The sequence below is a fragment of the Sturnira hondurensis genome, unplaced genomic scaffold (assembly GCF_014824575.4).
Source record: "Sturnira hondurensis isolate 20B ecotype Veracruz unplaced genomic scaffold, ASM1482457v3 Scaffold0000867, whole genome shotgun sequence".
Taxonomy (NCBI): domain Eukaryota; kingdom Metazoa; phylum Chordata; class Mammalia; order Chiroptera; family Phyllostomidae; genus Sturnira; species Sturnira hondurensis.
Window position 1 is genome coordinate 2,633,411 of NW_028073498.1, and position 27,923 is coordinate 2,661,333.

The window sequence follows — 27,923 nt, forward strand, 5'->3', positions numbered from 1 at the left end:
CCACGGTGCCTGGTCCACCTGGCCCTCTCCTTCCACACTTCCCTTGGCACAGTTCCTTAGCCAGAATTACTCCTCAAATGGTAATCGTCGGTTAGCCAAAATATTCAATTACCTGTATTTTCCCACTCCTTATCCTCATATGCATTCTGTATAATGTGGCCAATCCACAAACTCTTTGGCTTGTAATCTGAGCTTCATTTTAACATAGAACAGCTCTGTAAGGACCCCAGGCTGGGAGAAGGTAGTAATGAAACACTGGGTCTCCGACCTGCCCTAGCTCTCTCTGGAAGGCACGAACACTCATGCGCTGTTGCGCCCAGGTGGGCTGAATCATCTGAAGCTCCCTTAACGAGCAGCAGATCCCAAACAGATGGCCTGTTCCAGACCCAGAGCGCTGGTTGCTTCACAGGCACAACTGACCACAGGAGGGCAAGGGTCTCCATGGTGGCACTGAGGGAGGGAAGGACATTTGAGTACCAAATTAGCAAGTTCCAGGAAGGCTTATCAGTCTTCTTGGTGAGTTGCCAACAGAGCAACAAACCCACCAGCCATCAGAGAAGACATGCAAGTGTCCTCCTGTTTTTCCTGTAGCCTTTTGGACCAGCAAACAAAGCCAACATTTCGCTCATGGCTGTACTAGCCTGTCTCCTGCCAGGGGGACAGACACTCAGCTGTTGGATGAAGACCATCAGCTAACATTTTGCAGCCACAGAAACAGGATAGAGAGAACGGCAGCAGATTGAGGGTAAGAAAGAGTTAGTTTCAAATCTTAGTTGGACTACTTAATACTTTTGTGACAGACGATAATTTATATCACTTCACTGGGCCTCAGTTTTTCTCACTTGGAAATGGGGCTGGAAATTCCTAATGTGCCTATCTAGTCGTAAATGACAAGTGCAATAACAGCTACAGTCAGAGTCAGAGAGACAGGCACTCCTGCTACTGAGATTACAGAACCATAAACCCCCCGCTCTGCAGCCCTGATGCCATTTTGGGCGGTGTTAGAGGTAACACTGATGCCACACCCCACAGCTGAATCTCAAAGGGCCTGGGCCTGGTTTTCCTGATGTGATGTCCTAAACACTATGTCAAACACATGCAGAAGAACAGGCTTGAGAGACAGAAGGCGAAAGAGATACCTCCACAGTGACAGGGACCAGAGTCTCCACCTATACCCTTGGACTCAAATCCTGCATCCATCACTATGTGACCTTGATCATGTCACATAGTAAGAGCTAATATGGAAGAGCTAACTGATCATTTCACTATGTGCTGTATTAACTCATGTAAGTTTTAATGACATTATGAGGAAGGAACTATTACACCCTTTTACAGATGAAGAAACTGAGACAGAGAAAGGTAAATAACTTGTCTCAGGTCACACACAGAATAAGTCGTGGAGCACACCCTGAAACCCAGCAGCTTGGTTCACAAGTCTACATGCTTTAACCACCGTGCTCTCACAGGCTCCCTGGGCTGCATATCCCCCTCAGCAGTCATAAAAACCCGCCGTACATATTGGGCTGGCCAAAAAGTTTGTGCAGTTTTTTTTCTGTACAATGGCTCTAGCGGCACTTAGTTGTCTTTAGCTTCATTCAAAACAATTTTGTTAGATTGTATTGTGACAACTGTTGTATCAGCGTGCATTAAAAAAATAAAACTGGTGAGGTTTTGTGCAGCCATTTTAATATTGAAGATGGAAAAAGATATACAATATTTTCAGCATATTATGCTTTATTATTTCAAGAAAGGTAAAAACGCAACTGAAACGCAAAAAAAAAAAAGATTTGTGCAGTGTATGGAGACGGTGCTGTGACTCATTGAACATGTCAAAAGTGGTTTCCAAAGTTTCTCAGTGATACTGATGTTTTGGCCAAGTAATTCTTTGCTGTGAGGCTGTCTTATGCATTGGAAGATGGTTAGCAGCACCTGTGGCCTCTACCCACTAGAAGCCAATAGCAGGAGATAACCGACAGACTCAAAATATCCAAATCAATAAAGTTGTTGGTGAAAATGAAAAATGTGTCTTTTATTTTACAGAGAAAACTAAATGGACTTTTTGGCCAACCCAGTTCATCAAAAACAATATGCATTAATGAATGGAAAGAGTGCTGGACAGAAAGAGATGAGAGAAAGTCAGTGTGGGAATATGTTAATGGCATATGCTAGGGGGTGAGTATATGAACATTCACTACAAAACCAACTTTTTTGTAAGTTTGAATATTTTCACTATGACATGTTGGGGAAAGCAGCATCAGAGATCTGTGCTGATGTATAATGCTGTGCTTAAGGTGGACTTAACATCATGCAAAAAAAACCCCATACAATTACAGGGCTTTGAATGAGACACTTAGGACAAACGAGTTTTGTAGTGTTTTGCAACAAATGGGTATTTTGTAAGTGTATTCAAAACACAGTGGTTGCCAAAGACAGGCACTTAATCACAGTTCTTTCCTTCCAGACGCTTGTGAAGCTCAAAATCACCTACTCGCGTGGAATCACAAAAACCCCGGTCATCAACCTGCATTTTTAGGCTCCAAGTGAATAGCCAACGCAGTGAGGTGCCACACGGACATTCAGAAGTCAGGACTAGGTTCCCCAACCAGGAGCACGGACCGAGGACATAGAACATCCTATTTGAAAAGCAAGAATGTTGGACAGTATCTCTAGTCCCTTTTTCCCCCAAAAAGGCCAATTTAGAGAAAAAAACTGTTTGCAGATACAATTTAAAGGATGACAAAACCTTTTTTGTATAGCATGGGAGAAATGTACGTAGGTAATGTGCACATATACAATTTTATTTTATGAGATGGAAGACTGTTAGTAAGAATATTATAGCTCCTAAAATGTTATTATCTGTGTATACAAATCTCAGAGGAAGTAACTGCATGGAAGAAACTTTATCATCATCCATTAGCCCCTGAGCTGCTGCTCCGATTCAGGGGTCCCTAAGGGCTCTCTGAATTCTATTATATGCTCTGCCCTTTCTTGAACAGAGGTATTTTAGTGGAAAAAGGATTGGGTTTAAATAACATTAAACCACACCACTTTTCAGCCCTATGCATGAGTCCTTTGGATTGTGCCAGGTAGAAAGTCTCCGTGTGGTGCCAGGATGCCGGTGACGCTGCTCCCTGTTTAACAAAGGGCCCCCAGCCTCCGGCTTCCAGCCTTGGCAAGTAAGAACCTCAAGCTACATTGTACCTGTTGTTTTATTTTCCTTTGTATTTTATTTGTACAATTGCCTTCTACTGATGGCAACTGATACTTTTTCCACTTTCTAACAGCGACATAAAATTTCCTTTCTAAATACTTTTTGTCAAGTAAAAAAGATGGACTGTTTGAAAGACAAATAATGGGCAGGTGAGAGTGTAAGTGGTATAAGAGAAATGTAAAGGCGGTGCAGGAAAGGTCAATGACGAGAAATACAGATCTGCTCCAACCTTCCCATTTTACAGATGAGGAAACTATGCCCTGCCCTCCCCGAGACCCCACAGCAAGTCAGTGGCTGAGTGGGCTTTAAACCCTTGTCCCCGATACACTGCTCCCCAGCTCTTTCAGCACTGCTGATATGTATTTGGCTTCTGCCTCTAACAGTCAAACTTACTCAAGGTATAGGGCAGGATACGTAGCAGGAGGAAGAAGAAACCGCCTCCCTACCCTCTCGTCCCGTCCGACCCAAAGCACCCCGGGGCCTGTCTCATATCAGCAGCACCCTCCACTACGATTCTCAAAGCTCCCATTCAGGCGAAGCAGCAGAGGGCCCCCCACCCCCTTGGCAGTCCCTTGTGCCTCTCAACTTGCCGTGTCTGAAACCTCCCTTGCCCAGACCTGTTCCAGCCCAAAGCGGGGATTTTTCTCCCACTCTGCTTCCATCTGCTTCATGCCGGAAAACGGAAGAAAGCTTTGCTCACTGATTGATGTCCAAGAGGATGTGGTTCCTGCATGGGAGATTTATCTCAGTCAGTCTGGCCTCTGGTGAAACAGTATCAGAGTGGGGGGCAGAGCTTTGGAAATTCAGAGTCTGACAGGATACTCAACCAATGCCCCAGGCCGTAGCATCAAATGTGAGATGTGCAGGGAAAGCCACCTAGCACAGTGTAAGCACACAGCACACAGCACACAGTACGCAGTCAAGATATGGTAGCACTGGCATTTTCCTGGGTATTTTATTCCCTTATTGTCATGTTAGTTTGGATGAAGGAATCTTTGTCTTTTGGATAAATTACAGATCAAGACAACGGTGCCTTCGCTCATGGCAAAATAGCCTGCGCACTGCACAACCCCAGAGGGCACCAAGTGTAGACCAAAAGGTGAATGTGCCCTGGGGTTGCGGACTGTGCTGCATGCACAACCAGACTCGGCATCCAGCAGCACAATTCACTGCAAACTCCTGGAAGAGTTGGGAAATCTAAACTCTAGCACTGATTTCTCCACTAACGTGCTGAGAGACCCTTGGCAAGTCCCTTTCCCTCTGTGCGCCTCAGTTTCCTCCTCTGTAAGAGGATCAAATATTGTCTAAAGGTCCCCTCCAGCCACGAAATTGATTCTACAGAAGCAGAGTTCAATTTCTAAGTGGCTGTCACACAAAAGAGGACATGGGCTCACTCACCTGGCTTCAGAAGGAAGAGCCAGCATGAGTGGGTTAGGGCTATCAGATGGAGATAGCTTTAATTCAGTCAGAAAGAAAAACTTAATCAGAGTGTCTAGCAACAGAGAAGGCAGCTCTGAGAGGTGGTGAGTTTCTTGTGGCTCGAGGAATTCAGGTAGAGACTGGGTTAAGAGAGAAACCTGTTAGGGGTGGGAGGTTTGACCATATGCCCTTTGATATGCTTTCCAGCATGGAGATTTTATGGTTTCAAAGCTTCGTTTCATTTTCATTAACGCTAGGAGGCACTCACCCAGGGTTGGGTCTCATCAAATCCTGCTGATAACCATTAATGCAATGACCTTGTTGGCTCTTTTCCTCTCGCCCTCTAAGAGTTCCCACACATCCATATTCTCCAAACTAAACCTGGGACCTCCAGCAGGATAGGTGTTTGCCTCTGCTCCAGCAAACAAATGTTTTCATCCTAGAAAGAACTAATTAATAACAGCCTTGTCCAGGCTTGGGGTAGGGAGAAGGTACAGCCAGAGAGGGGGACCATATAAAAACTCAGGAGAATAAACCATACAAACACCTCAAGCATCTACGCTGACGCTAGTGCTAATGGCAAATCACTCTTACCTATCCATTGCTGCAGGTCCGGCAGGAAGTCCCGGCAGCAACAGCTGTGAGGGACTAGGCTGAGCGAGCCCACACTCGGGGAAAGGGTCAGGATTTCCTTTAAAATCACAACCATTTTGGCTTTTCATGAATTCTGACTGGTAGAGACCGAACTGTATCATCTTTAAGTTGCATCCACAAGGAACGGCAAGACTTGGCAATCACCCACGTGATCAGTAAGGGCTTTCAGTGAGTCTTGTGAAGGCGGGACCAGAAAACCCCCACCGCTCTCAACAATTCCAGTGTTTCACTCACACTGCCAAGGTGAATGAATTCCCCCGGCAAAAAATCAGCTTGATGTACCTCTTAAAGACTTCTATTCAGAAATTTAGCTCAGGGCAACCGTGGCTTTTTAAATAAATAAATGATCTTTTCTAGTTCTCTTCAGTAGAGTGTATATTTACATAATAAAAAGGTATAAATCTCAATTTGGGGTATTTTCCTGATGGTGAAAGATATTTTGTTTGGCAAGATTCCAAAACCTCTCTTGATGACTTTCCCAGGGAGGAGAAGTCAAGCCATCTACCCAGATGAGAACTATCCCCCGGGGAATGCAAATATACACACTCACATTTGTACTGAATTTAGCATTTTAGGTAACACTCTCACATAGATGATCTATTCTGGTCTCCTCAAACACTCTGCCCTGATGTACAATGAATTTCATTTCACAGATGATGTAACTGAGGCTCAGAGAGGTAAAGCCACTCACCTGAGTCACACAGCTAGAAAGAAATAGAGCATGAGGCTGAAAAGCAGGTCCTTTCTGTGCCCTACACCTAAGTTTGCCTCTCAGACAGTTACACTTGCTAAACAACAAAGAAAACTAATTTCACAGTACCTTTCCGCTTCTTGGTCTACACTCTGCTGCTTGCTCTCGAAGGTATTGAAGCTGCTCATGTCCACATAGCCATCATTTTCATTTGCTGTAGACAGGGCTCGGCTCTGGTCTTCAAACAGCTTTGTAAATGTCCCAGCTCTGGCAGGTCTCCGGGGCGGAATCTGGATATTCTCATAGTCCGAGTTCATAGCTGGAATGTTCTCATAGTCTGAAGTGTCGGCATTGGGGAATGAGATGGACCGGGGCTTGGTCAGGGGCAAGGGCAAAAAGGGGGGCCGGGAGCGGTCTTCGAAGGACTCTACTCGGGACACTGTCCTGCTGAAGGGGACGCCTTTCCTCTTGCCATCCCTGTAGAAAATGAGAGAGGACGGTGATTCAGAAGCCCGGGGCTTGCCAGTCCGGGCCTTAAGCTGAGGGGAGTTACTGAGGCTCCTGCGGTCAATTTCCAGAAGCCGGGAGGGCCCGTGGTAGCTGGACTCTGAAGAGGACCTGGAAGAAGACACGTTGACATCCACGTGCACTTTGTTCTCTGTCTTCTTCTTAAAAGTCAGTGCCAGGAACCGCTTAAAGGATGACTTCTTCTTCTTGCTGTGCTTGTCTGGGGGCTCGCTCTCGATCAGGAGTGAGGGAGAGCTCTTTGTGATGGGCTTCTTGGTGATGCAGGCCAGGTCAAAAGGTGGTGGGATGTCGACCACGGAAGACGGCGTTGATGTGCCGCTGGACGGTAGGTGGTTCCTCTGGGAGAAACTCCCAGAGGAGCCAATCACACAGGGCAGAGAGAGGTTGTCATCTTTCCTTTTGATTCGATGGTCATCTAAGCTAGATGCCTCGGGCTCCCTGTACACAGAGACGGGGATCTCTCGGCCTTCTACAGAGAATGAACGAGGGTAGAGAGTGAAGGCTCTGGGCTTTGCTGGTAAGGCCCTGCTGGCTTCCAGTGGCTTCCCCTCCAATGATAGAACCATCTTTCTTGCCTCCTCGGTGGTACCTCCAATGCCAATGGCTGACAAGGAGACGGCTTCTGGTACAGTTTCTTCTGGGACAGTTTCTGGGACATAGCCAGCCACCTTCCCAGAGTGGGGCCTGGCCCTTGAGATGATGTTCTTTCTGTCGATGGGGACCAGGCCACCCTCAGCTTCAGAGTTTACTTCTTCTTTCGAGCCATAACCACTCAGTGCATCTGATGCAGCCTGTGTCTCAGGCTTTTCTCCCTCTCCAGGGTCAGTCCCGCACACCAAGTCGACTCCCATCTCATAGGGGTTGGTGAGTGCGTCGTCTGTGGCATCCTCATCCTCTGGCAAGATCACCACATCAGGGGCAGAGAGGCCCTCCCCGGTACCATCCTGCAGGGAGCCATGCTGGTCACACAAAGTTCCAGCCATGGTGTTCTGTTCTGCAGATGTCCCCGACTTTGCTTCCTGCCCTGACTCTAAACCTTTCACTGACTCAGAAAAGGAAGAGTAGCTTTCACTACAGAAAGAGGTGCTCTCTGTAGGGAAGAGCTCATAGGGACTTCCTGAGAGCGAAGTCACGAAGTCGTCCTCACAGTCATTCTCAAAAGGAACAATCTGGCAGCTCTCCTCGGCAGGTGCACCCTGCAGGGAGTCTTCACCTTCTCGAGCAACCTCTGCCTCCTCTTGGGTGGCTGCTGCCATCTCTTCCTGATCAGTTTTCTCATCTGGGTCAGCTGGTTCATCCTGGTGGCCGTCACCTGAGGCATCTTCATGCTCCTCAGAGATGTCATGGCTTTCTGTGACTATGTCCACCTCCTGGATGCCCGTGGCCAATCCCTCATTCTCTAAGGGTTCCTCACTGGCATCTTCAGCATCCCCCTCGGCAGGCCTCTCAGAATCCGCATACTCATCTGGCGCCCCTGGTTCTGTGTTGGCACCGCCTTCCTCACCATCCTCCCCTGCCTCCCTGGGCATCCCAGGGGGACCAGGCTCCTTGCCAGGTGCTTCTGGACCCTCTAAATTAACTTGAGTTAGAATGATGTCACTCGAAAAGACTGCCTCTCCATCCCAAGGGCCCCTGTCCTCCAGGTTGTACATGTTGTGTTCTTCCACCAGCTTCTCTTCCTCCTCACTGGTGAGATTCTGCTCCTCTGCCCTCAGGTCTTGGGCACAATCATCAGCCCCTGAGTTCTCAGGAATGGGGGCCATACCTTCACCAGCCTCTCCACTCAGCGCCACTTCAGCTGGGGCTGCTGCTTCCTCAGCAGCTCCTGTCCCCTCCTCCTCAACCCCCTCCTGAGGTTCCTCTTCCCCAGTGGCATCTGGAGGCACCATGACTGCATTCTCCACAGACTCCCCATCCCTGGGCTCGTCCTCTCTCGGTGGAGCTCTAGGGACCACAATGTAATCCTCATCAGCCCTGGCCTCGGAGCACTCCCGGTTGGACTGCTGCTCTTCATAAAGGCCCCTGTCCACACAGAGCAACTTCCCATTGCTGCATTTGTTCAAGCTGTTGATCATGTACACACTGGCCCTCCACTCGGTGGGGGTATCCAGCCTGGGCTTAGGGGCGATGGGGGGTTTTGGGCCCCTTGACATGGAGTTGGGACTGTGAAGACTATTGGGTCTGGATGATGAAGGGAATTTGGGTGCTGTCACTGGCATGAGGGGACTGGCAGCCTTTGGCTTGGGAGCAACCGGTGGCTTTGGTGAATCTAAAGGATGAAAATAGAGAAGGAGACAAAAAGTACAGTTACCTTTATTTCCACTCCTCCTTATCATTTTTGAGATAACATTGAAGATGGTTTCCCAACTCATGTGAATCCAATCTACCATGTTTTGTCTTAGGTTTATGTCTCCACCATCACCTTTAAAATCCCCTGATCTTCCACTAAAGATCCATTCTGTAAACAAAGTAGCCAGACCTTTCTTCTACACAGTCCCGCTAACAAAACCCAAATGAATGACATCTTGTACCCATCAAATAAAGGTGTGCAGATCACTGCACTCATTTATTCAACAACTACTGATTAAACACATTCTATGTGCCAGGTACCCAAAAGACAATGTTGAACTTGGCAGTCACCATCCCTGCTGCCACCATAGAGCGTACATTCATTCCACAGTTAATTCACTGAATACCTGCATCTATTTGCATAGCACCGTAGACAGTAGGGCCTTCTAGGATCAAGAAGAGAAGAACACCTCTGCTGACTGCTCACAGGTGAGTTGTGGAGACAAGACTAACAGCACAGTTGGAGGACGGAGCTGTATGCCCTTGAAATATTATAACTGAGTAGCCATTATCTCATTCCCTCAAGAATGGTACACCCAAGGCTTGTGACAGTGATGTATTGTATGATTCTTCTGAGGGTCACCTCTGAATTCCATATGGTACAGACTGGTGTCCAGCTAAGCGCCCTGCATCCAAACTTTACGGCATCTGAATTTCATGGGAGAAATGATATGGTATTTTACAACATGGATGTTTGCAAAAGGCCTCCTCCCTTGTGAATGCTGACAGCCTATTAACCTCAGCAGAATAAAAGATGTGGTACAAACATACATGCAATAGTTGAAGAGTTGAAGACGCAAGAGTTGCTGTGGCTAGGGAAGACCTCTTGGAGGAGAAATTTCAGCTAAATATTTCAGGATGGAAGGGACCTGGACAAGCATAGGGTCAAGAGAGTAGTCACCCACTTCCAAGTTCAACACATCTCCCACCACAAGCCAGCCCACGCCTCCTGCCTGAATCTCTGAGCCTCTGATTTCCGGTCAGAGTGAGGAGAGCAGATTTCCAGGAATGCAACTCCATCCTGACAAGCCCATTTCAAAAGACCTGCCTGGCTCCCATGTGTTAGGGGGTATAAGTCTCACTCCAGCCCAGGTCTCATCCCCCAGTTCCATCCCCACTAAGGCTTGCGTTTGACGCACAGCAGCTTCAGAGCGCCAGCCTGGCTGTGACAGAAAGAGGGTGGAGCAGAGGGCTGGAGGTCTGTCAGCAACCTCTTCTCTTCCCCGTGCATTTGACTCTCAGGTAAAGGCTTGAAGCACCTAACCCCAGTAGAATCTAATCCAGAGCTGTCTGATGAAATATAATGTGAGCCACATTTATATCAACATAGTACGTTTTCATTTTCTCATATCCACATTAAACAGTCAAAATGGAACAGGTGAAATTCATTTTAACAATATGGTTTTTGAACTCAATATATCTAAAATATTATTTTGAATACCATCACGTAATCAGCGAACCATGTTTGGATCAACATGCAATCAATATACAAAATTTATTAGTGAGTTATTTGACCTTCTTTTTTGAACTAAGTGTGTTTTATACATACACCAGCTCACAGTTCAGACTAGCCACATTTCAAGTGCTTAGTCGCCACATGTGACCGGTGGCTATGGCTGGTAGGTCAGCACAGCTCTGACATGAGACATCTCTATGGGAGATGGAGATGTCACCTCAATTCAAAATGTCTGAAGCCAAAATCAATAACATCTCCCCAAACTGGCAGGACCACATTAAATTTAGCTGAGGCCCCAAAGGAAAGAATAAAGGCCTGGAGAAATAAGAATGCAGGGTTACAAAGCCTGTGCACTCTGTTCCTAAAAGGGTTTCATTTCAGAGCCCTTTTACTTACACTTTGCACATACGAGCACATCTAACAAACTTGGTTGTCTGGTTTCCCAGTGCACAGCTAATTAGAAGGGGCAGGGGGAGAAAGTTAGAGCGGGAACACTGCCCGCTGTAAGATGTGGTAGCCGTGAGCGGGAAAGGGAGAGAAGAGGCACAGCTGTTGAAGTGCCCACTGTTAACACACCCACGGCATCAACCGCCTAACTCGCATCTACACTTGTCTGCAACAGTGCCCCGGCCCTAAACATCCAGGCGACAACCCAGTATCTTCAAGATGTAATATGTGACTTCCCAGCTCCTTGCTTCCATAAGTAATCAAGTATATCCTCATTTAGAAAAATATCAGTCCAGACTAGGGGTGAAAAAAAGCCACCCAAATCTGGAGCTTAAACAACTAAGCTCACTGTGCAGTAAGAGAGTGGGCCTCTGGAGCCTGGCTGATCCGTGTTCAAAATCTGGCTTTGTCACTTACACACTATGAAACTGAGCCTCAATTCCCTCATTTGTAGAACGGGTACAACAGTCGCACTTACTCCCAAAGGGCTGTTGTGAAGATTAAAAGATATATAATAGCCCTGAACAGTGTCACTCAGTTGCTTGGATGTCATCTCACAAAGTGAAAGGTCGCCAGTTTGATCCCTGGTGAGGGCACACGCCTGGGTTGCGGGTTTGGTTCCTGGTTGGGGAGCTTATGAGAGGCAACCCATCAATATTTCTCTCTTACATTGATGTTTCTCTCCCTCTCTTTCTTCCTCCCTTTCCCTCCCTCTGAAAATAAATAAATAAAATCTTTAAAAAAGATATATATTAAAAGTGGTTAGCAGCAGGCCTTCACAAAGGAGCACTCAATAAACAGTAGCTATTATTGTTCTAATAAAGTCAGTCTTTGCCTATCCCATATCTTCCTCTGGTGTAAGTCTTGCTCTATACTGATATGCAGTAGTATGTAATATTAGCTTCACGCTCTTAACATCAGGTACGGGCATGAAATTATTCTTGAGGGGCGGGGACTCTCATTTCTCATCCTTAACAGGTGGTATTTCACATGGGCACCCTGAGACCTGACAGAGGGACAGAAAGGCCATGAAAAATGACCGTCACATTGACTGTATCACCCCCACCCCCACCCCATCCTTCATCCAATCAAGCTATTGATCTGTGGGCACCATCTCCCCGGGAAAGGTTACAGTGGGTGTCTGAGGCGTGATCCTGAAAGAAAATGCCTTCTCCATAGAGCCCTTAGGAATGATAAGTATGCAGCAACCAAGCCCTGCTTCCAGCTCTGAGATCAGAGGATTCCAGAATCAGAAAGGCCTCATTGAGCCCTGGCTGGTATAGCTCAGTGGACTGAGCACAGGTCTGTGAAGCAAAGGGTCGTCAGTTCAATTCCCAGTCAGGGCACATGCCTGGGTTGCAGGCCAGGTCCCCAATAGGGGACACATGAGAGGCAACCACACATTGATGTTTCTCTCCCACTCTTTCTCCTTCCCTTCCCCTCTCTCTAAAATAAATAAATAAAATATTAAAAAAAAGAAAGGCCTCATTAAAAGACAGGGAAACTGAGGCACAGAGAGGGGCAGATGACTGGCATGGGGTGACTCAGTAAATCTGGAGCAGGGCACAGATAGAGTGTGGGTTTCCTGTTGTAGGCAGTTGACCCACTGCCTTGACCCTTTGGCCCCTAAGCATTTCCTCCACAGGGGAAACTCAAGATTCTCGGCTTCCAGTGAGGCAGAGGAGAGAGAAAATGCAGAGAAACTGAGGCCAAAGAGACCAGGAGCAGCTAGCCAGGTAAGAAATTTAAGGACGGGTGAGTCTAGAACTCAGAAATACTAACGGACCACAAAGTGAGTGACTTTCATTAGCTCCCATCCAATTTCCTTTGATCTGATAGCTATTAAATAGATATTTATTGAGCACCTACTATGTGCCCAGCACTCATCTAGAATCTCTGGGTACATCAATAAATGAAACACAGACACTGTCTCTTAGGGATCTTATCTTCTACTGGTAGGATATAAGCAAATACAAAGGGTATCTTACATATTGTATGATATTAGATGATCACAAAGTCTAAGAAAAAACATTAGGAGTCGAGGGTTTTTGCAATTTTAAGTAGAGTGACCAGGACAGGTTTCATGGAGAAGATATTACAACGAAGACTTGAAAGGTGAGGAAAGCCAGAACCTACTATACACGACATGTTTACGGAGGTGAGAGTGGCTACAGGGAAGTGAGGGAGACAGAAGGAGAAGCAGGAGATGAAGTCACAGGGGCTCTTGGGAGGGTGTAGATTGTTGAGGGCCTTACGAGGGAGAAGGACATGGTCACTGGGGCTATTGTGTTGAAATTAATAGAAGAGGTGAGGGTGGATGCGGGGAGACCTGTGAGGAGCTCTTCCAATAATCCAGGCAAGGGATGAGAGAGGTTTGGACCAAGCTGGCAGCAGTGGAAATGGTCAAAGAGTCAGATTCCAAACAGGAAGGTAGAGCTGGTGGGATACACTGACCATTTGGATATGAGGTGTAAGAGAAAAAGAAAAGTCAAGGACAGTACCAAGGTTTTGAGTCAGAGCAACTGGAAAAGTGAAGTTGCTACCAACTGAGCTGGAGAAGCCTGCATGTGCTACGGAGGAAAACAAAAATTTCAGTTTGTACATGTTAGATCTGTGTTACCTTTCGTACACTGTGGTGGAGACGTCAAGTGGGCCCTTGGGTATTCTGGTCTGGGCTCTGGGAAAAGTATGGCTGGAGGTATCCATCACAGAGATGGAAGGATGAACCTGGTGAAATCATCAAGCAAAGCAGTGTGGACTGAGAAAATAGCAGGACCAAGGAGGGAGAGAGGAGGAACCAGCAAAGGAGACTGAGGAGGGAGCAAAGAAAATGAAAAAAGTACAAAGGCTTCCAGCTCTGCTTCCTCACAAAAAGGAACCATAGAGCCCCTGCTCTTGGTACAAAGTCATGAGTCTCAGACCCAGTCTGCCTGGAGAAAGCTCAGAGAAGAAGCACTGGGGTGCACGCTGAAGGACGGGGAGGATTTCACAACTGAAAAGGAGGTTGAGTATTCCCAGTAGGAGGAACAGAGTGTGAAGAGGCCCAGAGGCAGTTAGATGCAAAACCCTTTGAGAGTGTAGTAGAGTCCAGTTTGGCTGAGGTTAAGTATGATGAGGGTAGGAGGATTACAGCGTAAATCAGAGCTGGGGGTTCCTTCTCTGCGTTAAACTTAACTTCTAACTACTCAGAACACAACATGGATGGAGCTGCTACCTCCTGACTCCTTCCAGCTGCTGAATGAAACTTCTCTCCTCCCTGTATCACAGAATCTGGGGGTTATGACTTCCCCAGACTGAGTTATCAATGCCCAGGACCTCCTGGCAATTTGCTATGCCTGAGAATAACTTGAATGCAAGTACCCTTCAAGACAAGATGCCAAGAGTTAACTGGGGGGGTAGGGGAACCACAGTGACAGGAGGAAGAGATTTTTAACAGCTTCTGGTGATAGAAATCATCCCCGGCCAGCCCCGTGTATGAGTTTATATTTTCTTTCTCTGCTTTAATTAAATATCTGTCACTCACACATTCATGCTCACTGTTCCCTTGTCAGCTGTGTAGAGGTTCAATTAGAAGGGGCATTGGAAGAACTGGAATAGCAGTCCAGAGCTCTGATTTCCATTCCTGGTTCTGCCCTTAATTGGAGGCAAGTCCCTTTTCCTCCCAGTTCCCCTATCTGTAGAGTGAGAGGACCACACCAGTCGGTCTGCTCTGGCCGACTACAACCTATTAAACTCACAGCTGTTACGTCCCCTAACATCCCTGTCTTTAGTCCCTGAGTCTGTTTCAACTGCAGTTCACTATACTCCCCCTGGAACTCTCATAACCATATGTTCCAAGAGTAATTATCTTCCAATTTCACCTTCCAATTGCATCTTAATTTAACTTTCATTCCTGGGTGCCTGCTGGAATGTCCACACCAAGCCTGATGACTTCTAATTAGGCTGCTGTTAAGCTAGTCCAGTGATCCACCACAGGGCTTTTATGGGAAGACAGCATGGGGCAGAGGTGGAAGAGCATGGGCCCCAGGCTCACACAGAGCCTGGACTTCAATCCCAGCTCTGCCACACGTCAGCTGTGTGACCTTGGGCACATCACTTTGCCTCTCTGAGCCTCAGTTTCTTTCTTGGTAACATGGAAGAAATACCTTTTTTCTGAAGACTTCTGAGAAGTTCAAGGGAAACAACAGACATAAGATGACCAGCAAAGTCAATTGGCAAACACTTCCTGTGTACCTACTATGTGTTAGACACTGGATAAAAAAGTAGGCTCTCAAGCTGGACAGTCTGTGTGTCAGTCCTGTACTGGCTCCCCATCAAGTCAGTGACCATTAAATCCCCGTGCAGCTCAGTTTCCCATCTATGACATGGAGATAGCAGGGGCACTCACCTCACCAGGTCAATGTGAAAACCACATTGATACATGTATAAAATACTTAAAGCACTACCTGACTCATAGTAAGTACCCAATAAATATTAGGAGGTGTTTATTGGTCACTTACAATGGGACAGACACCATTCTAGGCACCTTACATGCTTTATTTTATTGAAGCATGAGAACTCAATGATCAAGGTCTTATCCCCATTTTTCAGATGAAGAAACTGGAGCACAGAGAGGTTCAATAACCTGCTCAAAGTCACATAAAAGTACATGGTGGTTCTGAGATTCAGTCCAATGGAGTCTGTGAACCACAATGCTACATGACAAGGAAATCCAGAGCATGGCACACAGAATTCATGACGTGAGGTTTCTATCATTGCCACCACACACAGAGAGGAAGCAGGTTTATGCTGGAGACAAATTACAGGATGGCTGAACCCAAGAGTAGCAACTGCTAAGATTTACTGGGACCAAACCAGCCGCTCAGTGTATTCCAGCTCACTCCATCCCCCAGATTCTCAGAGAAGGAAGGGCTTGCCCGAGCAGTGAAACGTGGGAAAGCTGGAAATGCTCTCACCATTGTTTTAAAGCGAGTTTTATTAGGAGGGTAGGAAAAAGCTAGCCTCGCTCTGTGCAGACTATGCCAGAAGAGGCAGGAGGCCACCTTCTTCCTCCAAGGAGTGGCTGGCTGGATGCTGGGACCCACTCCAGCCTTTTCCAGTCCCACAAAGTGGCACCCCTGCTCCTACCTCCCCCTTCATCTGGGACCCACTCTAATTGTCCTGCTGTCCGCTGACTCAGCGACCAAAGGGCCTGGACCCAGGGAGGTGGCTGCTACATTCCTAAGTCCCCAAGTGGCTCCTTTTTTCTTTAGGTCAGTCCAGCCAATGTCTCCAATCTGCACCTCAATCCTAAAACAATGACTTTTTTTCATTTAAAAGAGTTTAAAAAGAACAAACCCACCACACACACACAAACACAACAGCGGCAGCAGGATATGGTTCTAAGACAGTCAAAATGGTGGCTTCCTGTTTCTTTAGGGATGTCTGTTTTGGCCTACGGCTTCAGACCAGGGTGTTGGTTGGGGAGAGGACTGCCTTTTGCTTAAATCCAAGAGAAAAAAAGAGAGTAACAATCGCTCCTTGGCAAGCGGATGAAGCAAGTTAGCTAAGACTCTTCCCTTGCTAACTCTTTCAGGGAACTTCCTGCCTTCCCGGTGGATGGAGTCAGGAATCCCAGGAACTGGAGTCCAGGCACCGCCCATCTCTGAGTCTCAGTCGCTAAATCTGCTAAATGGCATTCCACTGCCATCGCTAATGGCAAATATTAGATCGCTAATATTTGCTGTCAAACGCATTCTGGATTGCAAAGAATCCCTGAGCTGGAGAGTCAGATTCACAGGGCAGAGACGTGAGGGATGGGAGGAAACCACTGGAGTGCGGCTCAGCCTCCACCAGGGTTGTCCCCTTGGCTTTCGGTCCCTTGGGCGAGGCACAAAGTGGGCCCCGGCCACGGCGCTGCCAGGGAGTGGGGTGCTGCAGGGAGAAATGATTTAGGGCATTTTAGTCCTACCCGGGGAGTAAGCTCCAAGTCCCAGGGTCTGGAGAGAGAGAAAGGAGCTGGAAATCTCTTAGGGGTGCGCCACCGCGGAGTGATGAAGGACCAGGAATAGACCCGATGTGGGGGAGACAAGGACGGATCCCGTGTGCCAGGAGGGGTTCCTGAGGGGCCAGCGAGGGTCTGGCAGGGATGAGATGAGGGTGTAGGGGCGCAACCAGGTTCCCTCTGCGAAGGGAGCGTCTTCGTCCGCCTACCTAGGGATCCCTCATTCGGGGGGCCGCCGTAGGAGTGGGATGAGGGCGTTCACGGCCAGGGTGAGGCCTTGCCGAGACTGAGGGGGCGTCCCTGAGGCTGGACGACTAGGACGGGGGCCCCAGATGATTCTCAGCCTCCTCTGTGAGGGGACTCCGGACCCGCCCCTATCTCAACAGAAGCCGGGCAGAGTAGGCAAGGTCGGGATTCTCCGCCGTCGCTCCTGCCGCTCCGCCGGCTTCAACTCGGAGCTCACGGCTGGGACCCCCTCGTGCGAAGCCCTTGGCGCCCGAGGTCGAGCGAAGCCTCCTACCTGCTCTGTTCATCTTCCAGCGCGAGAGCCCGGGGCCGCCCGTCGATCCGTCCGTCAATCCGTGCTCGAGAACGCTCCGTGCCTCACTCCATAGCGCCCCGCGGGTCCCGCACCCCCTGGCGCCCGCCCCGCCCCCCGGCACGCGCCGTACTTCTTGAGGGGCGCAGGGCCAGTAGGGACGCGGGGTGCTGGGCGCGAGCCTCCAGGGCTCTGGGGGACCGGGGAGGTGGCGCGAGCGCGGGGCGCGGGAGACGGCGGTAGAGACTGCGCGCGGCGTCGCGTACACTCAGACTCAGCGCGGGGCGCTGGGCAGCAGGGGCGCGGGGCGCGAGCCTCTGGGGCTGGGCGGGGCTGCGCGGGCAGGGCGGGGAGGGGGCGCTAGCGCGCCGCGTGGGGGGCGTTGGCCCGAGCTGCGCGCCGCGTCGCGTCCGCTTCTGGCTCTGGGCTCCGCGCCGGGTTCGCTGCGCTGACCGCGACCCCTCTGTCTGCGCTCTGCCGTCGCCGCCGCGCCTCCGCCCCCTCCTAGACGTTTCCTCCCGCTCCCGAAGAGGAAGGATTTTTTTCCCTTTCTGCTCTGTCAGGGATCGAGGGAGCCGAGGGGCGAAGCGTCCCCGTGCACATTTAAAGGGACCGTGGCCTCGGGGACTCGGGGAGCCGCGTAAAGTTCAAGAGACTACCATCGGGGCGAGGGCAGAGCCGGCGAATTGGTCTTGTGGGGACTTCCTCGTCACGTTGCCAAACGGACCGTCCATCTTTATTTTCATTTTCATGGACCTTCATTCAGTACTGCACCAGACTCTGTGCTGAGCGCCCAACAAGACAGCCGCAAATTCTTGGCCTCGTGGAGCTTAGATGGGAGACACAAATGTGCAAACCAGCATGGGAATTGTTAAAAGTGCAATTCTTGAAACCCTCCCCAGACTCACTGAATCAGAACCTCTAAGGTCTTTCTGATGCAAGCTGAAGTTTGAGAACCACTGGCGTAGAGAATGGGTGATCAATGAAGGCCTCCCAGAGGAGGTGATGTTGAGAGGGAGACCTGGATGATAGGAGCCTGTTTTTGTTCACGCACCAGCACCTCCTTGAGATAGCCCCTACCAAGCCTCCACTTCCACCTCCCATCTGATTGTTCTTTCTGCTTCCCAGGATAAGTGCCTGGATGGGGACAGGAATGCACAGGAGCTTGTGGATACTCTGGAGCGGAGGGGCTTCAAGCAAAGGAAAGGCCTTTCGGGTAGAGGGAATAAGTTGGGCAAAGATTTAGAGGTGTGAAAAGGCGTGGCCTGAGGTGGCTGGCTCGGGGAACAGAGAGTTGGTAGTGTCCAGTCCTGGTACAGAGGGCCAGAGTGAGGGGTGGTCTGACTGCCATTCTTTGTGCCAGGTGGTCCTGGACAGCCAGGTGTTTTCACTGCGTAGATGAAACACCTCTTGGCTTTAAGCATGGGTGTCACTCAGGAGCTCGTTGGATGTACAGAACCTCAGGCCCAACCCCAGACCCACTGAACCAGAATCTGCATTTTAACTAGATCTTCTGGTGATCTGTATACACATCACAGTTGGAGACAACCTGCCCTAGATGACCTACCCCATTTCTTTTTGGCCAAATATGCTTCAAATGGTACAAAAGTAGAGAGAAGACGTCCCAGTTTCCCCAGCTTCTTACTGGGGTGAGAACTTAATTCCTGACCTCTGTCTTCATACATTCATACATTATTGGAAGGCTGGTAGGTTTCTGAATACCTGAGGGCCTTCTTCACCCAGCAGAACTCCTGGTGTATATGAGGTGCTTACTAAAAATGTATGATATGCATGAACGTGTAATTTGAATTGTTATGTGAGCTAGTTGGTGCCTGGCACACAGAAGGTATTAAATGTCCATGTATGGCAGATAGGAATGCATGAATTTCTATTAGGTGATACGGAAAGACTCCAAGATGTTAAAATCTTTTTTCCCCATCATTATCTTACATAGTATTTTCATACTCTCATGCACTTTCATACACCTAACCAGATTTGTTTTGTTATTTTTTGTCATTTAATGTCCATAGTATGGAATTAGATTATACACACTTTCAGGCAAGGACCTAGAGTGTTCTTCAGTTTCCCAAAATCAGGAATGGAACTTGATTCTTTCAAATGACCTTTTCAGCTCTGAGCTACCACAGAGTCCTTAAGCCTCTATCCTTTTGTGGAGAAATACTTATGCCTCTGGAATAGAAAAATCTATGACAGAATTTGTGCTACTTGGGTTGTTAATAAACTTTATGGATCTCTTCATGGAGGTGGTAGAGATGGAGATAGAGAGGTAACAATGGTGGAGGTGATGGCGGAAGTGATAGTGGATATGGGAGACATGGTGTTGTATTCAAGGGAGGCAGAGGAAATCAAGGTGGTGAGGGGATCGACGTGGCTGTGAAAGGCATGGTGAAGATGGAAGACGTGATAGAGTTGGTGGGGGAGGAGGTAGTGGGATTGATAGATGTGGTGGAGATGGACTTGAGTGACGGAGTTGAGTAAGTTGATGGAGGTGATGGAGATAGTGGAGTTGAGTGAGGTGATGGAGATGGGAGAGGAGTTAGTAAAGGTGGTGGGGTTGGTCAAGATGATGGAGGTGGTGGAGCTGGTAGTGTGTGGCAGGGGCGGTGAAGTTGGTTAAGGTGATAGAGGTGATGGAGTTGAGTGAGGTCATGGAGGTAGGAGGTGGTGGAGGTGATAGAGCTGGTGGTTGAGAAGGTGGGGGTTTATTTGATGCAAAAAGAAAATATGTCTTAAAAATTGAACTTGTTTCTGGACCTAGCAACAGAACCCGAATAACCTAGAACTACAGGGCAGGAGCAGAAGAGGGAGGCTGAGATCATTTGACCAATAACCAATGTTAACCTTCACTGTCAGGCCTGTGTACAGGAGAAGGGAGGGCAGGAAGAGACCTCAGTGATTTGTTAAGCCTTTTCCATGACTGTTGATTTTGAGATTTGAGGCCTAAGCAAAGTCTACTTAAAAAGACCACAGTACCAGCGACAGTTGGGAAAACATGTAGGTCTGAACTTGTTGAGCTGAAACTGCATGTCAGAATAGAGTGATGGGCTCTGAAGTGGAATTGCTCATTCCTTTGTTTGCTCTTCCTAACAAAAGAAAATAGATGTGAGAAACCATAAGGCTCTAGAAACATCCGGTGCTAATGCTGGTGCTTGGGCTTGCTCAGTCCTTATGGAATGAGCCATAGCCTCTCATTGAGCTAGGGGATGGCTGTGAATATCCACAAAGGACGTGACCAAGGTAGGGTGTGGTAAGGGCCATCATCACTCCTGTTTTGAACCTTTCACACATGTGCATTCTTCTCAAGAATCCTATAAAGAGATAACGATAGCTGCATTTCACACACGGGAACACTGAGGTCTGAACAGGGAAAGCGACGTGTCCTACAGCCCAGCCAGGGTGCACAGCCCGTTCACTCTGGGAATGTGGTTTGAATTCCTAACTCCTAAAAAGTCCTCCTAGGTTTTCACATTTTCCAAATCACTCCCAACATCTTAGCTGTTCCTCCCAGCAGACCAGGAGCCACCCAGGGTAGGTGTCTGTCAAGTGGGTATACCCATATTTCCCCTATGGAATCTGAGGTCCGTAGGGGAAAATAACTGGCCTACGATCAGACAGCAAGTTAGGGGAACTTTGAGTGATGGAATCCCCACCTCCTGACAACCAGGCCCAAGTCAGAATTATGTGGAGCCCAAAACTGTGCACCCTCTCCAATGGTAAAGCCTCTTGCTTTGTTTTTTGAGGGCAGGACTCTTTCCTTGCTTTTCTGAAGGAGCCTGGCAGGGCTGGGGCACAAAACCTTTGAGGCAGATCCGCAGTAGGAGTCAGGCCTCCTTGACCAGGCCTTCCTTCTCTCTCCCTCTTTCTTTTCCTCTTTTCTTTCTATCTGCCTTGAATAGTCAGAATGGCCAAGCAGAATCCACCTTCATAGTGATGACCCAGCCCACGTCTGCAGAAGCCCTGGAAGGAGTGTTCAAGGGAACTGACACCAAGGCCCTGGTACGTCCAGGGAACAAGCAGGTGGGAGCCTCAGAGTGTGAGGACCCTGGAATGAAAGGCACTTTGATGACCAGCACATTGCCAGATGAGGAGGCTATAGAATAACGCTGATAGTCACATCCCATGCTGATGCTACATCTACTGAGCGCTCTCTTTACATACTTTTGTGATTGTGTGAAGCAGTTTTATTGTTATTTCCGTTTGACAAATGAGAAAACTAACTCAGAGAGGTGAGAGACTCACTCAAGACTCAGAGCTAGTAGTGAAGTCGGCACTAAACCTAGGTCTGTCTGTCCCTACAGCCTGTATTGGACAAATGTGGTATACTAGTCACAGTACACCACATTTGCCCAAGATCACGGTGCCAGTATCAGGACCACAGTCCTAGGTGGCTAGCCTTCTTCCTTTCCTTCCCCTGCTCCCTCCCTCTCTTATTGCTTCCCTTCCGCCCTCCCTTTCCTTCCTTCCTTCCTTCCTTCCTTCCTTCCTTCCTTCCTTCCTTCCTTCCTTCCTTCCTCAAGAGTACTGAGTGCCTACTCTGTGCCAGGCACTGGGGCAGGTCCTGGGTAAAAAGGCCACACTCGCTCTGGCCTTCTTGAGCTCCCAGGCCAGCTGAGAAAGCAGGACACCCAATGGCAAACTACCCGTAAGTTTGATGAGAGCACTACTGGGGGAAACACAGACTCCTCTCAAATGCCTTCAGACCCCCACTGAAGCCCTTGACCTCATACCTCTCACTCAAACACACAGAACAGCATAAAAGATCAGGATGTTCCCTGTCTTTTCATGATTCTCAGACCAACGGTGATAATTACCTCCCTGCACACAGTTTAGGAAACCTCAGATAAAAAGTGCTGAAACCCAGTTCCCGTCTGCCTGAAGCCTTGGCAAAGTGCAGAGCCAGCACCGCAGCTGGATGCGGCCGTGTGCTCCAGAAACAAAGAGCAGTGTAAGCTCTCGCAGAGGTGGCATAGCCAAGCCTCCTGGACAAGCTGCAGAACGCAGTGATGGGATCCACACTGACCTAGGGGGCAGGCACCAGCCTCAGTTTCCCCATTGGTAAATCATAATATTATAGTATTTTCTGAGTGCTTATTTTGTGCTAAGTGTTTTGCATGTTATTAAATCATTTAGCCCTCTCAATAAACCTATGAAGTAGGCAGCATTATGGCCCCCATGTTATAGATGGGCTACCACGGCACAGGGAGGCTGAAGCACCTACCCAGGCACACACAGCTAGTAAGGGGTGAGGACCCCACCCTGGCTCTGGGAAAGGCTTTCTTACTCACTTCAGCACACTGGCCTCATCAACTGGACGTGAAAATAGTGTCTGCCCGTAAAATGGGATAGCTCATTCAGTAGGGGAGAGAGGGGCACAGGAGTCACTCAATAAATGACCATTACTTAAATGTCAAATACTTAGTTGGTGCTCAATAAATGTTTACAAAGTATTCTGGGACCTGAGGCACACAAACCCCACAATCAGAGCATGGCAGGGACAGGGAAGAGCATTTATGGAGCACCTGTTTTATACCAGAATGGATGAGAGGGGGCAACACTTGAGGGAGCACAGGGAGGCAGCTTGGGTTCTGCTTCCTGCCCCAACCCAGGGGTTTGTTTCCCCACTGAAACAAGGACTCTTCCGAAAAACTGGGGCCCAATTGGTGGCCACCTTCCTATCCCACTCTATAGCTGATTCCCCCTTGGGCATCCCACTTTCCACAAGGAGCAGGTATGTATATCTTTTGTCTTCGGGGATAAAATGCATGTTATTCAAAAAGAAATGACCTGGCCCTGCAGCCTCTGCAGCTGCTGACCCCCGTGTCCCCACAGCCTTGGACTACTCACCCAGCAATGCCACGGCTGCGACAGCATCAGCTTCCAGGGCTTATCTTCCCCTGGAGAAGTCATTGAATTGCCTTCCTGGCTCCAGGGCCGGGCAAATCTGAGCCAGACACCTGCCGGGTGGACAAGTCTTCGAAAGGCCACCCTTCCCTTCCTGTGCCCCTAAGATTGGTGGGGGGAGCCTCAGATAAGTTCTGCTCAGATCTCCCCCACCCCTGTCTGCACCCCACTGCACACACTCGGGCCAGGCCTGAGGAGACAGAGGGGTGGGGGCTCAGAGACCCCTGGCTCCAACAGCTCCTGGCGCTGCAGCCCTTCAGCTCTCTGCGGCTCCGGCCTCCGTTTCCTCCTCTGTAAATGGGAGTAACGAGGGCCTTCTCTTGGGTCGTGGTGAGAATGAAAGGGAAGTTAGTTTCCCTCTCTCTTCACTTTCCTGACCTTGAAGAGCTCACAGTTTGGTCTAAGAGAAGGGCTTGGGGTCAGCTAACAGTGATACCATTGGGGGCGAAAGCAGGGGACTGAGTTGAGCTGCGGGGCTAGAGAAGGGGAGGTGACGGAGGGCTGGGCTTTAAAGGCCAAGTGGCATTTTCCAGGTGGAAGAGGAGGGTTACCGTTCCAGGTAGGTAAATAGCCTGAGCACGTGCCCGTGGGCATGGAAGAGGAAGGCAGGGTTGGGGCAAGGTGAGAAGTGTGCTGTGGTCACCGCACTGGATGGGTGTGGGGCAGGTCAGAGTCTGGACTTTACCCCTCAGGTGATGGGGAGCCTAGAGTGTTTCTAGTGGAGGGAGGGACAGGGTCAGACCTGTGTGGCAGGGGACTTGGAGGGACAAGCCTGGAGATGGGGTGACTCAAGGAGGCTGGCGAGGGGCCCCAAGAGGGATTAGGCCTGAATTCATGAATGTTCCTTTCCCACAGTTTTGGGGACTCAGATGTGTGCTGGGAAGGCTTCCAGGAGGAGGAAGGCTCTGCTCTGCACCTTGGAGGAATTACACAAGCAGAGGGGAATAGGAGAAGGCATGCCAAGCAAGGGATAGGGGTGGAAACTGGGGGGCAGTAACCCAGTTAGGCTGAGGTGTCCAGCGTGCAGGGTGGGAGTGCATGTAGATCATAGGGGCAGGCAGGGGCCTCAAGGGCCTTTGTCCAGCAGGCCTTCAGCTCCCCAAGGAAGGGCTGAGCTCTGGGGGAGGGGAGTCTGGGATTAGGCAGGACTAGCTAGGAGTTTTTATCACCACTGGGTGGGATCCAAGGTCTGTGGAGGAAGTGACCACCCTCTTCCGGCCAGCCATTTTTTTCCCTCTGCTGGCCCGTTTGGCTTTTTCCCCGAGGCTGCATTTCCACAACGGCCCCTCCTGGCTGGCTGGGTGTGGGCATGGCTCCACCACACACCCAGCAACAGGGGCAGCCCGGCCCTGGGCTTCCTGCCCCTCTGTGGGCAGGCTGATTGGAGGAAAACAGCCCTCGAGCCTTCTTCAAAACAGGAAACTGCTCTCCCAGCTTCCTGAAGGACAGGAACTATCCCCATGGCAACCATGGGACAAAGAGGCCACATTAACCCTTCCAAGGGCGATCTGAGGACCCTTTCTTACCAACCCCTTGTTCGTGTGGTGCAGTACAGGCGACAAGGGGGGTCCTCTTCAATGAAATCCTTCAAGTCTTACCACCTTTCTAGGGAAAGGCAGGGCTTGGATTTATACCCACTGCAGAGATGACAACATTGAGGTGAACTCAGAGGGCAAAGCCTAGCCAGCCACACAGTAAGTCAAGTGCAGCGGAGCACACACATGGGGTCAGAATTCATTCTTTCTCCATCGAAGTCTTGGCTCAGTGTTTCCTGTGTACCTCAGGCAAGTGGCTTAACCTTCCAACCTCAGTTTCTTTATCTGTGAAATGGGACAGTTAGAACACTGACCTCATGGGGTTGTTGTGAGCATCTACTGAGGCCAATCACTCATCCAACCCATAACCACTTACATAGATTCTAAGGCCCCACAGATGCAGCTGTGACAACACTAACAGAAACATCCCACCTCGTGGGGTGGGTGTTGTGGTTGGAAGAGGCAGGAAGCAAACTAGTCCACAGTGTAAGCAATCAGAGAATGACCAGACTTATGAGTGATGGGTGGGGAGCAGAGTATGGAGACCTTGGTGACCAAGGAGAGGTGAGGGAACCAGGGGAATGATAAGGAGCCTGCCGTGCAAAAACTGGGGGACAGCAGTCAGGTAGAGGGGCCAGCAGGACAAAGGCCCAGAGGTGGCAAGGGCTGTACCATCTGAGGAGCAACAAGGCGCTGGGCACAGGCAAGTGCAGAAGGAGAAAGAAGTAGAGGCTGGTCATCAGAGCCTTTGGGTTATATTCTCAGAGTAAGCCTGGGCCACCGAGGGACACATTCTGATTTGCATTTTCAAAGATTTCTCTCTGGTAGTGGTACCTCTGGGATGCAGCTCTGAGTGACCAGGACTTGGAACTCAAAAGGTGTCTTTTCTGTGGGACATTTGGATGTGCCCCTGGAGAGACCTGAGTGACAGGGAGAAGCAGTCGTTTATTATTGCTTTGGGGGCAGGGCAGCGCAGGGACCCTGTGGTCGGCACCACTGAGGAGCCCAGCCTTTCCCTTCACAGTCTGCCAGGGCACAGCCTCCCACCCTCAATGCCCAAGGGCCGCTTCGAGGGGGCCATGGACTCAGCTCCCAGCATTGTGGTGCTCAACAGGTAATTGGGGAATAACATCTGCTCTGCTTTCTATGGTCTCCAAGAGCTGGTACCCACAACCTTGTCAGGGACCCCTCTCCACCTCGTCTCCTACCACCACTCCTTTCCCTCAGTTCCAGCCACACCAGCCTTCCTCTCCATCTCTGACCCTGCTCAGCCCCCTCCAGCCCCAGGGACTTCGCACCAGCCATTCCTGCTCTCTAGAAAATGCCTTCGCAAATTTTCTCATGCCTGAGTCAGCTTCCTTTGTCAGTTCAGTCTCAAATGTCACCTTTTCACAGAGGTGTGCCCACCCCTAGTCTCTCACCATCTCATCATTTCATGTTTCTTCTTTGCCTGTGCTCACCCATATCTGAGATCATCGTTCCATCTAATTATATATTTACCTGTGTGGCACATCTGTCTTCTCACCTAGAATGCCGGCTCCAGAAGGGCTGGGCTGGACGTCCCTTATTGGCTGCCCTACTGGCACCTGGAACAGAGCCTGGCCCACCATGAGCACTCACTGTAATATCCGTTATACATCCAACAAACAGACAGGGACAGAGGCACCCCCGACACACACCTGGGCTCAGCACCAAACTCCCACTCGCCCTGCAGTCAGAAGGGAATGGTCAGAAGCTCTCCGCCAGCATGAGCTCCCAAGAGGCGTTGGCTGGAGATGAGGGGAGAAAGGAGTAAATGTTTACCCTGTGGAGGAACTAACACTTATTCACAATGAACAAACTAATGTTGTCTCACTATGTAACAGTCACAAAAAGCTGAACTGGGGCTAGCATACCCAGAGGAATTTATCGTTATCCCCATTTTTCAGATGAGGAAGCACAGGCTCAGAGAATCAAAGTCTTGTGCCCAAGACCACTCAGCTGGGAAGTGGGAGTGGTGAGGGGACACCCAAGACTGGCTTCTAGAAGCCTGTGCCTTTTTCCTTACCTCCCACCAGCCAAAATGGACCTTGGGCAGAGGAAATGACAGAAATTGAGTATTTGAAAGATCTCCTTCCAGGATTTGTCAAGGCCACTGCCACCAACCACATCTTTGGGTTAACAAGGGAACCCAAATGTCTTAGTCTGGAGAATCTTCTGGGCTGATTACAACATGAAGTCCAAAGCCCCATCCCAGGCCCGGTGAGTTAAGGTTCTCTGGGGTTGGGACTGAGATTCTTCATTTGGGGGAACGTGGGGTTAAGGCTTTGGTGGCCCCATTAAAAGGATAGTGGAGCCTGGGATGGGAGGAGCACAGGGACCCCCTTTTGGACAAAGAGGCTTCAGGCTGGGTCATCAGACGAGAATCTGAACATTAATAATCCAAGAAATGTGTTGCAATGTCCAAACTTGCAGGGCTTGTCCACACACTGCTCTGCCCGCCGGAGGCCAGGCAGTCCTGGGAAGGCCCTGCCGAGCAATCAATTCTGATGTCCTACCTGTGATGCCACCTGCCCTGGAGTTCCCCCAGGGAGCGAGAGCCCACGTCCTCACAGAGCCATCCTTTCCTCGAGGGATAGCTTTACAGAATGGAATTGTCAATGTCACCTTCCCGATGCACAAGGCAAGACTCCTGATTTATTTTCCCCGTGGAGCTCCGAAGTGAAGACTGCGTTTCTCTGCTGGCCCCGAGGCAGAGGGTGAGGGAGATGGCGACTCTAGAAAGACGGTATTAATCAGCTTAATAAGTGTGTGTGCCCTGGTGTGGCTGTGTGCAGAGAGGTACCCGGGAGGCGATGTGACCCCCTGTCAGAGATGCCATCAATTGCTGGGTGAACCTCCTCCCACATGAAACCCAGACACTTAGATAAATGAATCAGGCCCAGCCAGGGAGCACCATTAAAACACTCAGTGCTCTGGGCGCCAGTCCATTGCCCCATGGCCGCTGTCCTCCGTCCTAGTAGAGGCTGCCGTCAACTTGCACGGTTTCCTTCAGGAGCTGCCTCCCAGCTGCCTTGTGGTTGGGGAGCTGCAGGCTGAAGTCAGATCCCCTCCAGCTGAGGGGCATCCCTGGACAGGGGACAGTGTTTGGGGGAGGAGAAGAGGACCTTTCACCTGTGGCCTGGCAGGACCCGTGCAGGAATCATTCTGA

At 49.6% G+C, this 27,923-nt stretch overlaps 1 protein-coding gene across 3 annotated transcripts in view; it reads right to left on the bottom strand.

Annotated features, from left to right (window-relative positions):
- Window positions 1-17,576, bottom strand: part of FGD5 (FYVE, RhoGEF and PH domain containing 5) — a 116,981-nt gene extending 99,405 nt beyond the window's left edge. For 2 of the 3 annotated variants that reach the window (XM_037051153.1, XM_037051145.1), the window contains exons 1-2: window positions 17,259-17,576; window positions 6,105-8,772 (exon numbers count right to left, since the gene is read on the bottom strand). In XM_037051153.1, the coding sequence (XP_036907048.1) occupies window positions 6,105-8,772; window positions 17,259-17,271 (2,681 nt within the window). In that variant the 5' untranslated portion in view covers window positions 17,272-17,576. Of the gene's footprint in view, window positions 1-6,104; window positions 8,773-13,375; window positions 13,483-17,258 lie in introns of all 3 variants that reach the window. The other variant, XM_037051163.1, reaches the window with a different exon arrangement.
- Between the last annotated feature and the right edge of the window lie 10,347 nt (window positions 17,577-27,923).